This window comes from Labrus bergylta, chromosome 4 (genome assembly GCF_963930695.1).
Source record: "Labrus bergylta chromosome 4, fLabBer1.1, whole genome shotgun sequence".
Lineage (NCBI taxonomy): Eukaryota > Metazoa > Chordata > Actinopteri > Labriformes > Labridae > Labrus > Labrus bergylta.
The window spans coordinates 11,718,014-11,732,743 of NC_089198.1; the positions used below are offsets into that span (position 1 = coordinate 11,718,014).

Genomic DNA, 14,730 nt, shown 5'->3' on the forward strand with positions numbered 1-14,730 from the left:
GTCCTGCTTCTCTTTTTAATACTCTCTCTCTCTCTCTCTCTCTCTCTCTCTCTCTATCTCTCTCTCTGTCTCTCTCTCCCTCTCTCTCTCTCTCTCCCTCTCTCCCTCTCTCTCTCTCTCTCCCTCTCTCTCTCTCCCTCTCTCTCCCTCTCTCTCTCTATCTCTCTCTCCCTCTCTCCCTCTCTCTCTCTCTCTCCCTCTCTCTCTCTCTCTCTCTCTCTCTCGCCTCTCCCTCTCTCTCTCTCTCGCTCTCTCCCTCTCTCTCTCTCTATCTCTCTCTCCCTCTCTGTCTCTCTCTGTCTATCTCTCTCTCCCTCTCTCCTTCTCTCTCTCTCTCTCTCTCTCTCTCTCTCTCTCTCTCTCCCCTCTCTCTCTCTATCTCTCTCTCCCTCTCTCCCTCTCTCCCTCTCTCTCTCTCTATCTCTCTCTCCCTCTCTGTCTCTCTCTGTCTATCTCTCTCTCCCTCTCTCCCTTCTCTCTCTCTCTCTCTCTCTCTCTCTCTCTCTCTCTCTCTCTCTCCCTCTCTCTCTCTATCTCTCTCTCCCTCTCTCTCTCTCTCTCTCTCTCTCCCTCTCTGTCTCTCTCTGTCTATCTCTCTCTCCCTCTCTCCCTCTCTCTCTCTCTCTCTCCCTCTCTCTCTCTCTCTCTCTCTCTCTCTCCTCTCTCTCTCTCTCTCTCTCTCTCTCTCTCTCTCCAGCCTGGCTTCATGGCGATCCGAAGAAGGTTCTTTATCCTACAGACAGTTACGGTCAGTTCTGTGGTCAGAGGGGAACCATCAATGAGTAAGTCTCTGTTACAGTTTGACTCTCTATGCAGCAGGTATAAAGCTCAACAGTTTGGTTCTAGAATTAGAAATCTTGTCCACAGTCCTAGAGTGTACATTTGCACATATAAATATGTATGTTATTCCTCGAGTTAGCAGCTGCTCATCATCGTATTAATAAAACTGTTTCAGAGCTTTGGTGAAGATGCTGTGTGAAATCTGATATAGGTCACATTAAAAAAAAAAACATCCAAAAGAATCACTAAACTGTGATACAAGCATCTCTCTCTGTCTCACCTGCCCTGTACGTGTTCACCTGAGACCCTCCTCCTGTCCCCCCTCTGCAGACTCTCTCTCTTTGTTCACATCTATTGTTCCTCTGTGTTCACGACGAGCTGTTCCTCACCTGTCTGTTCTTCTGATTGATCATTGATTGATCCTCTCTGTGGAGAAATGTAATCAGCGTCTGATCTGCTGGTGTTGACTCCACTGTGTCAGAGGAGTCAGAGTGAAGCGAGACAGAGAGAAGCAGACGGACAAAGACCTCTGAATGAAGATTTAACACACATACAGTGTGTTTCTTTAGTGTGTTCTGCCACCTGCTGGTCGTTCTCAGTACTGCTGAAGATGAAGTTTGACGTGTCGTCTTTTTAAAATCAGTGACTGAGCAGAGGAATACAAACTATTAATTACTCAAATCTTATGAACAACAGACAACTCCTGAATGACTGGTTTCAAGAGATGTAATAGTTGATTTGTAAATGGTGAAGTGTAAATAAAGACACATTATAGATGAACTTATTAACGACCAATAACACATGACAGCTGTGTTAATAAATTATGTCACTAACATCAAAGCTTTACAGATGATTCATCTCATGCTTAGCGTGAAACATAGCTTAGCGTCAAACATACAGAAGGTGATGAAAAATACTGGAGTTAAACTTTGAAATACACTGCTGATGGGTTGAACAGTTGGTGGCAGGAAACACGTCTTTGTTTGTTTGTTTGTTCGCTGTTTCTTTGTTCCTCGCTCAGAGTCGCTCTGAGGAATAAATCCTTAACTACGACTCATTGAAAGGTTTTTTAAAGCTCAGCTAGGCGCTCTCAGAGAGGATTCTCACCATTCCTGTGAAGACAGGCACAGGCTCTTTACCTTTAGGAGTGATCAGAGGCATTCTGGGATATGTAGGAAATCACTGACTGACATAAACACTTCCTGCTGACCCTTAAATAAACATGTTACTGCCTGCCTCTGAAAAAAACCCAGATTATAACCGCAGATTGTGTGTGGAGGAGGGTGGTACAAATACATAAAGCGGTGTAGTAGTGGTAGTATTTTGGGGTGGGCGGCGGTGGGGGACGGGGTCTGCATGAAGTGAGGGTGATGTCATTGTGAATGATGTCATCCTGTTTGGGAGCAGCAGAGCTGGAGTGGTGTGATTTTGTGTGTGCGTGTGTAACTATGCGCTCATTTCTGCAGTCTTTATCCATTCACCTTTGCTTCTATACAAACCCAGAATATAACCTCAGATTAACAATGTGCTGTGTGCGTGTGTGAACATCAACTTTTTATTTGCAGGAACAAACCCATTTTATTCTACTCCAACATCCTGAAATGTACCAACCCAGCTATCCTCATCAACCTGCAGTGTCCCACCACACAGGTATACACACACACACACACAAATTAGTTGTTCTCTCTGGAAGCGTCTTCATGTTGACCAGCTGACTTGTGCTCTGACCGTGTTTTATTGATTTGTTTGGATTCATTAGTAAATTCTAACTGTAAATATCTGGAGTATAAATTGAAATTGATGTTATATTGATGAATAATTCTCCTTCCAGATGTGCGTGTCGAGGTGCCCGGACAGGTTTGCCACGTACACCGAGATGCAGCTGCAGCACAAACTGAGCAGGAGTTACTGGGATTATTACAGACAGTTCTGTAAACCGGGATTTAATAATCCAGACAAGGTAAAAAAAAAAAAAAATGACATCACAGGTGAGCGTGCGTTATTTATCTACATGTTACACACTTTATTACACACACCAATTTGAAGTAGACGTCAAGATAACGTCACAGCAGTGTCGTATTGTGGTGGCAGAGAAACAGTGAAAGAAAGACGCGGGGAGAAGAAGAAGTCAAGATACTTGGTTTTCTTGTTGCACTGTTTGATGTCTGAACAGAAAATTGAAAAAACATGACCTCCATGACCAGATCCGTTTTAAGAGGGTGCAAAAGGTTGAATGCATTGCACCCTCATTTTAAATTTCTGCACCCTCAATTGAATTGGACACAAAAAATAACGATAGATTTTCTTTCAATCAGTAACCAAGGCTTTCAAATGAAAGCAGTGACTCAGATTGTGTTTATTACATCCGTGATCTGATGGTCGTGATAGGTGCATGTGACCTGTCGGTTCACTGGGGACTACATGCAGGCCCCATAACACCTACAGTACGTTATATTTTGTTGCTGTTGCCGGTCACTGTAGCTACTGCACCTCCACCCTTAGTCATTTTGTTCTAGAAATGGGCATGTCCATGACCTCCTCTACAGAATATCGTCCTGAAAGACGCCCTTTGAAGCAGAATGAAGACGTACAGCTGCGTTTTGTGTCCTTGCTCCTAACTAGGCGGTATGTCGGTCACAAATACACAAAACCAATCTCACAAGTCTCAGTATTCAAAGTTCCCAGTGGACAAGACCACAAAGTAAAACACTGTATGCATCAAGAGATTTGCATGTCTTGAGTTGTATTTATTATTTTAGTACTGACCCCAGATTTCTACACAAGATGTCCGGTGTCACAGTTGAACTGGTGCTGAACTAATACTATACAATACTTTATTGTCCCCCAGGGGGGTATTGGTTGGTTGTATAATAACGTAGCATGGGAAGAAACATTTAAGCAACAAGAAGAAACATATAGACAATGAAAGAGGCCAGTCAGCATGGACGCTTATAAGAGCTTCAAAAGCCGAGGGAACAAAGCTCTTTTTAAAGCGTGCCCAATTCAGGTCGGAGTCCTGGATCTCCTCCAACCTGATTGCAGAAAACAAAAAGAGTGGATTGAGTGGGTGAGAGGGGTATGTATGTGGTAACTGTTGAGGGGCTGGTGCAGTTGTTTGTATAAAGTGTGTACAAGAAGGGACCGAGCACACAGCCCTGTGGTGCTCCGGTGTTGACGGTGTTCATGATCTGTTGGTGAAAAAAGCTTTAAAGCCAGTAGATGATGAGTGGTGGGGCGTTAAGTTGGTGGAGTTTCCTGATCATCTTGTGTCGCTTTATGGTGATAAAGGATCTGAATGAAATTGCTTGGAAGTTGAAGGTCGCTGGAGGATGGAGTGAAGGAGGCGTGCCATCGCATCCTCAGTGCCACTCCTGGACCGGTTAACTGGTGACACTCTGGCTCCTGGTTCAGCAGGAGGGGCTTTTGAGAACTCTTGTTTACTATCAAAATAATGTCAAACATCCTACATCCTACAATTGCAGATGCTTGTTCCAAACAATGTAACAGAGTTCTGTGATGTCTTCTTCTAAACAGTGTCTGGCTGTTTGTTGTGTTTGTATTTAAACAGTGGATATGATCACACAGACACACATGTTCATGTTATGAAACTATACATGTAATTTTAAGTATTATGATCACACTGTTCTGTGTTTGTGTCAGCCCTTGTCTCAGGTCCTCAGAGATGAAGACTGTCCCTCCATGATCATCCCCAGCAGACCCTGTGAGCATCCAAACAACACTCAGATGTCAGATCATCACGAGTCTTCACTCAGAAAATAAAACACTTTCACAGACTGAACTCATCGCAGCAATACTCACTGTCATACTGTGTTTCAGTCCTGCAGCGGTGTCTCCCAGAATTCATCACTCTGAACGGGTCGGTGACTGTGGCGAACAGGACGAGGTTTAAAGACGCTCTGGAGATGCCTCGTAGTGTCACTGAACTACAACACGCTGCCAAGTACTCGACCTCATTTATTTATTCATTTAGAATAAACACCCAACACTGAAACTTATTTTAGACTCTGAACACTTTGGTGGTGGGATTCACGAAGAATGAAAAAAAAGCTTCCTTCCCTGAAAGGAGCAAGTGAGGCCACCTCGTCATGGTAACGGCTCCAGACAGTCTCCACACATATGGATGAACGGGGGAGTAGCTGACAGCCCCAGCCTGTTTTAACCTGTTATAGTAATAACAGTAATGTCTGCAAAAAGGCTCATTTAAAAACACTCAAACAGTCCCAGCGCAGAGTGACTCTGTTTGGTGTGCAGCGCGGTTAGGGGAGTATTTAACCCTTAGCGTGTGTTTTTCAAATGAGACGTTGTCTTTCTGACTCATGAGCAGGTTTAGCAGGAGCTATATCCAAACAATCCTTTTGTGCATCAGGCCCAGTTTCTCATCACTAGTTTTCTGCTGACATAAAACTTAAAAGAATCTTAAGACCACATAAATTATAACATTCACATGTTCAAACCCAAAGGGGTTACAATATTTAGATTCAACAAAAGACAATAAGAATATTTACGAGGTACACTGGCTCTGAAATCCTGATCTTTTTAAAAGTGTTTTTGAAGTTTTCATGAGAGCTGTCTCTGCCTCCTTTCTCTGTTTAGGATTTTCATAATTTCAGGTTCTTTGTTTTTCCATCTGTCCATCTGTTTTCTGTCTGTCTGTTCTTCGTTCTGTATATCACTCTGTCTGTCTGTCTGTCTGTCTGTCTGTCTGTCTGTCTGTCTGTCTGTCTGTCTGTCTGTCTGTCTGTCTGTCTCTCCTGTGGTCAGAGGTATAACAGGACTCTTGGACACAAAGGAACTCGGTCTGAAGATAGTGGAGGACTACGCTAAGTCATGGGCCTGGATACTAATGTAAACACACACACACACACACACTGTGCTCTTCTAAAGTCATAAAACAGTCTGAATCGTGGTGTTTGAACTGTCTGTCTTCACTGACTTGACTTTTACCTGAAAACGAACATGTTTAATTATCACTCTATGGTTCATTAAACATGAATATTTAAATCATTCTGTTACAGAGCAGAGGGAGTGTTAGCGTGTTAGACTTTATTATATTGATCTCTAAAGACAAAATCTTTGGAAATGAAACACATTTACTGGACTTCTACACATGCTTAAAACTTTCATAACAACACAACAGCAAGGTTTAATTTCATCAAACGCCTACTGCGTCTTATCAACATCTGTAAACAGCATCCTTAATCTGTGGACATCTTTCTGTTCGGAAACAAAACATGAATTAAATTGTAATTGATCAAATGAAAGATTTCTTCATTCTTCGCAGTTGCATGTCCAGAGGGGGGGGCCTGGGTTGGCATGGCCCACAAACTTCATGAGTCAGTACCCCAGGTGTGCCACTGCAGTCTAAAAAGTCTAGACACGCCCCTGTTTCTTCCCTAATCTGAAATGTTTTTACTATAATAGATTTTAAAAAATTTATTATCTTTGTCCGTGTCCAGGAAAAAGACTTTCCCCTCATGTTTCACTTTATTTTATGCACTTCTTAATGTCCTGTAATAAATATTTGCATTTGAGAGCCTGATAAATGGGTGTAAGATCATTTAGAACAAAACCTGTAACATCCTGAAGTCATGCTTCTTCTACAACCAAATAAATTAATTCATGTATCCCAGTAAACCCAGTACAAAGACTAAACCACTGACTCAGTTCTTTTAACTGCTGGATCTGTTGAGTGTGCTTTGACAACTATGTTAGCTCTCTAACTTGACATGTTTTTTTTCTCTGACATAACTTATCGGTACTCTGTTCACTGATACTCTTGTGGATTTTTCCCTGCAATAAACTGAATTTATTGAGGATGTATGTTTAAGATGCAGAAGCAGGATTCTATACCTTTATTTATTTGACTCTCCTTTATTTCCTGTGTTTCAGAGGTCTACTGCTGGCCCTGCTCATCAGTCTGATCTTCATCCTCCTGCTGAGGTTCACCGCTGGCGTTCTGCTCTGGACCACCATCATCATCGTCCTCCTGCTGCTCACATACGGTCTGCACTCACAGATTCACACTCTCATTAGTCTTTTCTCACAACGTCTGTTTGATACTTCTTACAAAGACAAAGGGGTGTGGGGGGGGGAAGTAGAGACATTGGGTTTATTCATAAACGGGCACTAAGGTAGAGTTGTCAGAGTGAGGAGGCTGCAAGAACACCCGAGCAGTTGGGCGGTTCTGTACGGTGCTCTAGGGCTCTTCAGCAGTCAGCTCAGGAAATGAACTGACACCGCTTCAGCAAATAAACCAATTTACGTACCATGACTTAACCGGTGACCCAATCCTGGCAGACTGAGCTCATGCTACCCAAGAAAGTGCTGACTAAACAGTTTGACAAGAATAAGACGTTAACACGCTAAAAATAGATCTTTGATAATAAAAGCTTTGACGACAAGGATGTTTAGTTGTCGTTAACGAGACTAGATTTAAATTGTTGTGGCAGTTTGACATGAAAAAACCAAAAGGTGTGAGTGCGCCGCCAGGCAAAGAGCAGGAGGAGAGTGTGTGTTTGAGCGTGTGTTACGCATGGCCCTCAAAGTTACTGGTGGTTATGCTATAGTTAGCCAGCCAGCCAGCTAGCCAGCTATAGCATACTCCCCAGGGAAATCCCCTGTCCTCAGCCCTGGAGATCTCAGGTGACGTCTCGTACTAATTTACGAAGCACAAAGGGTAAGAATGACTCAAATGTGGTTAAATCATAGACTGTGAATTAACATTGAAGAAGCCTGAGTGACGTTATTCATGGGTTTCTGAAGGGCTGTTTTGAAAGACTATCCATGGAGGTCGTCATATTGTAAATGCTGACGCTACCAAACTTTTGGTCAACCTAACAACAGGCAAAGAGCTGGAGCTAGGCCTTAAGCCTCCTGACAAACCTCTACAACTTGGCTGCTTGCCAGATCAGTCACACCCCCAAACATATGAACTTGTATCCTTCATAAAACACAAAACTAGTGAGTTATAAAAATCCAGTGTTTCCCACACATAGACAATACCTGGGTGGGCCGCCCAAGTATATTTCCGACCTATTTTTATTTATTCATCAAATTGCTCGAGAGAGTGCAGGCGCGCGTGGAACCTCACTGAGCACACCAAACTTTAAACCGCGCATGAGCCCTCGGTGGCTCCATGTAACAAAACAAAACTCCTGTTTAAAAAAAAAAAAAAAAAAACTCCCTCTCGAGTCCTGCGGAGAGATAAGACGCAGCAAAACTAAGAGAGCAGAAAGAGCATGTTCCTGTGTTTCTGAACAATGTAATCACAGGGTTTAATGATGTGTGTGCAGGTATGTGGTTCTGCTGGATGGAGCTGAGCCGGCTCAGAGACAGTCCAGGATCTGACGTGGGTATCATGGAGGTGGGTCTTCAGTCTGACCTGCAGGTGTACCTCCACCTGTCACAGACCTGGATCATACTCTGTGAGTGTGTCTCCTATTTATTCAAACACTGAACTCACCGTTGTATAAGTGTGTGTGTTTAACTTTATCCAAAGTCAAAAAGCCTCTGCGACATTTAAACTGAAGGCGAGATGGACGTAGCTGTCATGCCTTGATCTGTCAATATGAAAAAGAAATGAAGAACCACAAGAAGGTGTGCAGACACGAAGAGGTCAGAGATGTACTGAGGTAGTAACTCATTTGAAACATTTAAAAACAAACAACAAAATCAGTCAGGGAGGAGAGGATGGAGGTGATGTGATCTCCCTACAACAGATGAGCAGCAGAGTTTTAGACCAAATGTTAGTGTGCAGAGAATCCCAACAGGAAGTGCATTCCTGTTGTGTGTGTGTGTGTGCGTGCGTGTGTGTGTGTGTTTGTGTGTGTCAGTTGTGTCTCTGGCAGTGTCTGAGGCGTCCATCTTGTTGATGTTGATCTTCTTGAGGAGGAGAGTGAGAGTGGCCATCGCTCTGCTCAGAGAGGCCAGCAAGTATGAAAATATAAAAACAATAAAAGACCAAATATGATTCAATGTCCTCTAAATGTATTATTGATAATGATAACTGTTTGTTTTTGTTTCAGAGCGATGGGTCACATCCCGACCACTCTGTTCTTCCCGGTGGTCACCTTCCTCCTGATCACTGTGTGTATCTCATACTGGGCCACCACTGCTGTGTATCCTCCAGTAACAACATCAGAGGAACTTTATCATCATACTTTAGATTATTTTTTATTGTCCCAAAAGGCAACGCACCACAAAGACGCTGTATAAAATAACATCGACAGTAAAACTCTCTTAAATCACAACTCATACAGACATGCACGTTTCTACCAAGAGAAAATATTCAAAAATGAAATGTGCAATAGAGCTCAACAGTGTTGTTCAGAAAGTGAAGCGACGGTATATGCTCCTGGAGAAGACAGGAGCCACTCTCTGGCAATAAAAGAACTACACTACCCACAATCCTAGGGTGTCACAGCAATATTTTTTTTAAACTTTCTCATCCCTCTAAAATGTGCTTTCTTCAGTCCTTCAGTGATGTGCAGAGGGACAGCTGATCTCTGTCTGTGACATCTCTCTGACTCACCTGTTGTCTTTAACCTGCTTGTGTGATCAGTTACCTGGCGTCCTCAGGTGAACCCGTCTACAAAGTGGTGTCTCCTAATGCTAGCTGCTCCCACGCCAACTCCACCTGCAGCCCTGAGGTATACCTTTATTACAACCACTTTTATTATTATTTTTGATTGTTGTATTTTTTATTTTTTTTTGTTTGCGTATGCATCCGCTGAGTCATGAGTGTAATTGAAAATTTACTTGACTATTAACGAGGTGTGTTTCTGGAGGAGATCTCCAGAGGGCACAGAGAGCTGTTTTTTATTTTCCTCCATGCACGGTTACAAAGGACCGCGTTAGCTGATGACTTAGCCGGCCAGACGTCTCCTCTCCTCTCTTATAGACTTTTAACAGATCACATGTCTCCTCCTCTCCTCTCTTATAGACTGTTAACAGATCACATGTCTCCTCCTCTCCTCTCTTATAGACTGTTAACAGATCACATGTCTCCTCCTCTCCTCCTCTCTTATAGACTTTTAACAGATCACATGTCTCCTCCTCTCCTCTCTTATAGACTGTTAACAGATCACATGTCTCCTCCTCTCCTCCTCTCTTATAGACTTTTAACAGATCACATGTCTCCTCCTCTCCTCTCTTATAGACTTTTAACAGATCACATGTCTCCTCCTCTCCTCTCTTATAGACTTTTAACAGATCACATGTCTCCTCCTCTCCTCCTCTCTTATAGACTTTTAACAGATCACATGTCTCCTCCTCTCTTATAGACTTTTAACAGCTCACATGTCTCCTCTCCTCCTCTACTCTCTTATAGACTTTTAACAGCTCACATGTCTCCTCTCCTCCTCTCCTCTCTTATAGACTTTTAACAGATCACATGTCTCCTCCTCTCCTCTCTTATAGACTTTTAACAGATCACATGTCTCCTCCTCTCCTCTCTTATAGACTTTTAACAGATCACATGTCTCCTCCTCTCTTATAGACTTTTAACAGCTCACATGTCTCCTCTCCTCCTCTCCTCTCTTATAGACTTTTAACAGCTCACATGTCTCCTCTCCTCCTCTCTTATAGACTTTTAACAGATCACATGTCTCCTCCTCTCTTACAGACTTTTAACAGATCAGGCGTCTCCTCCTCTCCTCCATGTGCCGGCTCTCTCTGTCTGTTCGCCTTCTATGGAGGAGAGACATCGTACCACCGTTACCTGTTCGTCCTGCAGCTGTCCAACCTGCTCGTCTTCCTCTGGTTGGTTAACTTCAGTCTGGCTCTGGAGCAGTGCACATTAGCCGGGACCTTCGCCTCTTATTATTGGTCCAGGAGGAAACCTGAGGACATCCCACCGTGTCCTCTGTTCTCATCGTTCACCAGAACAATCAGGTTGGTTTAAGAGTCTGGACCAATCAGAGGACCTGATTCACAATGGGATGACGCAGCTTTTTGCACCCGCTGAACTTGTGCAAATAAGTCAAAAAGTCTAAATCACAAAACACACTCAAAGGCTTATTTGTGCTTAGAGTCTGGCCTCACAGTGAAGCGGTAAAAGGTCACAGTGAAGCGGTAAAATGAATATCATTAGAGCTATATGCTCTGTGAATGAGACCTTCAGACGGAGCAGATAGAGGGAGAAAATGATGCACAGTTATTTTCAGCAATTAGCTGCTGCAGTCAATTCCTAGTGACTCAGGCCCTCAGTGTTTTAGACATCTGTATCTAGACAGTATACAATCACATAACATCACTCTGACCTGTGTGTGTGTGTGTGTGTGTGTGTGTGTGTGTGTGTGTGTGTGTGTGTGTGTGTGTGTGTGTGTGTGTGTGTGTGTGTAGGTATCACACAGGCTCTCTGGCGTTCGGAGCTCTGATCCTCTCCATGGTCCAGCTGGTCCGGATTGTTCTGGAGTATTTGGAGCAGAAACTGAGAGGTACACACACACACACGTACACACACACACACACGCACACACACACACACACACACGCGCACACACACGCGCACACACACGCGCGCACACGCACATGTACATTACATTTTGATAATAAATAACTAGTTTACAATAACACACTGTTTTTTATCATTACATGTGAAATAAGTGAACAAGCTTTTTTTTTAATCTTTAATAATAATCACTTGTTTTGTTTTAAATAAGATGGAATTCTGGAGGACTTTCCAGACCGTTAAAATTAAAGAACAAATGAGATATGGTTACAGGTTCAACTTTACAAAAAGTTCATTTTTGATCAATATCAACAAATCTTGAGATATACACTTTATTTGGATACATGTTAAGTAATATTTTAGATGTCATTATCTGACTTTATGATATGTACGAAAATGTAGAGACAATAAGCCAAGCTTTCTGTCATTTTGTGTCGACTAAATGAGACTTCACAGAGGTTTGACCTCGTGCTGATATTTCTCTGTTATTGTAAAGACATCTTCTGGTATGTTTGTAAGTACTCCTCTTCTCTGCTATCAGATCTATCATTCTGCCTGTGTGATGTCGGTCATGTTTACCTGTGCAGGTGTGAACAACAGCGTGTCTCGGTTCATCATGATGTGTCTGAAGTGCTGCTTCTGGTGTTTGGAGCGATTCATCCGCTACCTGAACAGAAATGCTTACATCATGGTGAGAGAGATCAACGTCGGGCTCTTTTTTTTTTTAACATGAGGAGAATGAAACATATAATGACAGCTGTGTTCTGTCTCCTCTCCACCAGGTGGCGATCTACGGTAAGAACCTGTGCACGTCAGCCAGAGAGGCCTTCTTCCTCCTGATGAGGAACATGGTGAGGTGAGGAGAATCACAGGTGTTCAGACACATTCTCAGAAAATATGTTTTTAACGGTTAATCTCAGAATCTATTCATGATCATGAGTTAATGTGAACACACTGTGAGTGACAGATCCATCATCAGAAGCCCCGCCCTCTAACCACACAGTAACATCCTGTGCAGAGCGTCATACATGCAGAATACAGCACTCAGCAGGGCTCACATCAGGACAAGCAGGGTGTAGTGTAGTGTAGTGTATATTATCGTAAAATGTTCAGAAATATTGGTATAAATAATCAGTGTGTGTGTGTGTGTGTGTGTGTGTGTGTGTGTGTGTGTGTGTGTGTGTGTGTGTGTGTGTGTGTGTGTGTGTGTGTGTGTGTGTGTGTGTGCAGGGTTGCAGTTCTGGACAGAGTGACGGACTTCTTGTTGTTTCTGGGTAAAGTTCTGATTGCAGGAGGAGTCGGTGAGTAACAGATCAGCTTTACATTATAAGAGATTTACCTGAAACCTGCAGGAAATATAAAAATATAATATATATATAAAAACACTGTGTGTGTGTGTGTGTGTGTGTGTGTGTGTGTGTGTGTGTGTGTGTGTGTGTGTGTGTGTGTGTGTGTGTTGGGTGGGGGGTGTTTCAGGTGTGGTTGCGTTCTTCTTCTTCACCAGGAGGATTCCTGTTTTTCAGGAGCGAGTCCCCGATCTGAACTACTACTGGGTCCCCCTGCTGGTCAGAGTCACACGTCGTTTAACTTTCTTTATTTTAATTCTCACCAAACCGAACTTCTAAATATTCAGATTAAAACGTTTTAAAATACTGTGTTTTAATTCAAATCTGCGCTCCTGTCACCCCCACATGAAACCTCACATATCAAGCTAAAGTAGACTGGATCTATTGATTTCTTTTTATCGCTGTGTGCGTCTTGTGTCCTGTGTGTGTTTCTTCACATCTGTGTGTGTGTGTGTGTGTGTGTGTGTGTGTGTGTGTGTGTGTGTGTGTGTGTGTGTGTGTGTGTGTGTGTGTGTGTGTTCCTCTGATCAGACGGTGGTGATTGGCTCGTACCTGATTGCTCACGGTTTCTTCAGTGTGTACGCCATGTGTGTGGACACACTCTTCCTCTGCTTCTGTGAGTACAGCTGCTCTCACTGAAGAATATTTACTTTGTTAAACTCTCAGCTTGAGACAGTTCAAAATGTCAAAATAAAAAATCAGTTCATCGTAATTAACTATTGAATTTGGCGAGTACTCACGATTTTTAAAATGTACATGTTTGACGGTCCTACTTTGGTTGCTTTCAAACATGATTTTCTTTACATTACTCATAAACAGTTTCTACTTTTACTGTGTTTGATGTTTAAACCGGTCAGGGCTCTGATTCAGTGACAGCTCAGGACGGTTATTTATTAAAAACTTCTTTCATTTTGAAACTGATTCATCTCACAATGTTTGAGTCTTCAACATGTTTTTGTTTGATAACATGACTGACTTCTTTATGTCCTCAACTCTATCCATCCATCAATTATCTGTCATCCATCCCTCCCTCCACCCATCCATCCATTATTCCGTCATTAATCCATCCATCCATTAATCTGTCATCCATCCATCAGGTGATGACTTGGAGAGGAACGATGGGAGTTCAAACAAACCTTTCCTCATGTCTCCAGAGCTGCACAGAATTCTGGGTAAATCCACTCAGAATCGATGATGTTTTTCCTTCGTCCAATCAGCTCTCAGTCTCCCCACAGATCACTTTACCAGGTCCTGGTGAGGTCAGGCTCCCAGCACTGATGAAACATGAGCCTACTGTTCAAGAGTCTGATGGATGTTTAAAGTTTCTGTAAATCTCACTGACTGTCCTGTTAAACATGTTCCAACTCATAGAGGGATAATACTATCAACACACACACACACACACACACACACACACACACACACACACACACAGGGGAATCTTTACATTCACTCTGAAGTCAAAGGACCCAGTCACAGTGTCAGAGACGTTTGGAGCGACAGGAAGACTTTTTAAAACTTCAAGAAAAAAAGGAACACTGGATCATCTATTTTGTCCCCTGCAGCCCCCGTAGTTTCACCCCACTGCTTTGATACAGGAACTCTCTGGAACGATGGACCACACTTTTCTTTTTTTTTTGTGCGATTCTGTGCCATTGTTGGTCTTTACGAGTGCTGGGACTTATTTATGTTCAGATACTGTGTGATTGGTTAATTCAACCTTTTTTATGCTCTGTGTGTTTTAAATATATGAACAGGTGAACATCAGTTTAAACATGCCTGATATTTATAGGTTGATGTTGGAACAACCTTCAGTCTTAGAAACAGTCAGAGAAAATGTGCAGCTACATTGACTTCACTGAGACTCACAACACACAATGGATTAAAATATATTAACATCCTTATCTAGAATATTATGACGTTACATTTAATCTCAGCTGGAATATAATATAAAGTAAATCTTACAAAAATGTTTCTTTCTTTTTCTATTTAAAGCCAAAGTTTTGAACACTATTTTTTTCTATTTATTCTTTAAACTGTTTTATAAGGAGTTTTGTAATTGTAAACTGTGAGTTTGATTTTTTTAATGTAAAGTTGTTTACGAAATCGACAATATGTTCTTTTATTGGATAA

At 42.4% G+C, this 14,730-nt stretch overlaps 1 protein-coding gene across 2 annotated transcripts in view; it reads left to right on the forward strand.

Moving 5' to 3' along the window:
- Positions 1–14,338, forward strand: part of LOC109996550 (choline transporter-like protein 5-A) — a 37,687-nt gene extending 23,349 nt beyond the window's left edge. The window contains exons 4-22 of one of the 2 annotated variants that reach the window (XM_065953727.1): positions 698–782; positions 2,346–2,430; positions 2,612–2,740; positions 4,441–4,501; positions 4,618–4,741; positions 5,563–5,646; positions 6,691–6,803; positions 8,094–8,225; positions 8,634–8,733; positions 8,826–8,918; positions 9,362–9,449; positions 10,424–10,692; positions 11,143–11,237; positions 11,839–11,942; positions 12,034–12,107; positions 12,482–12,552; positions 12,728–12,816; positions 13,129–13,213; positions 13,695–14,338. In XM_065953727.1, coding sequence (XP_065809799.1) covers positions 698–782; positions 2,346–2,430; positions 2,612–2,740; positions 4,441–4,501; positions 4,618–4,741; positions 5,563–5,646; positions 6,691–6,803; positions 8,094–8,225; positions 8,634–8,733; positions 8,826–8,918; positions 9,362–9,449; positions 10,424–10,692; positions 11,143–11,237; positions 11,839–11,942; positions 12,034–12,107; positions 12,482–12,552; positions 12,728–12,816; positions 13,129–13,213; positions 13,695–13,792 — 1,979 coding nt within the window. In that variant the 3' untranslated portion in view covers positions 13,793–14,338. The remainder of the gene's footprint in view (positions 1–697; positions 783–2,345; positions 2,431–2,611; positions 2,741–4,440; positions 4,502–4,617; positions 4,742–5,562; positions 5,647–6,690; positions 6,804–8,093; positions 8,226–8,633; positions 8,734–8,825; positions 8,919–9,361; positions 9,450–10,423; positions 10,693–11,142; positions 11,238–11,838; positions 11,943–12,033; positions 12,108–12,481; positions 12,553–12,727; positions 12,817–13,128; positions 13,214–13,694) is intronic. The other variant, XM_065953728.1, reaches the window with a different exon arrangement.
- Positions 14,339–14,730: the final 392 nt, after the last annotated feature.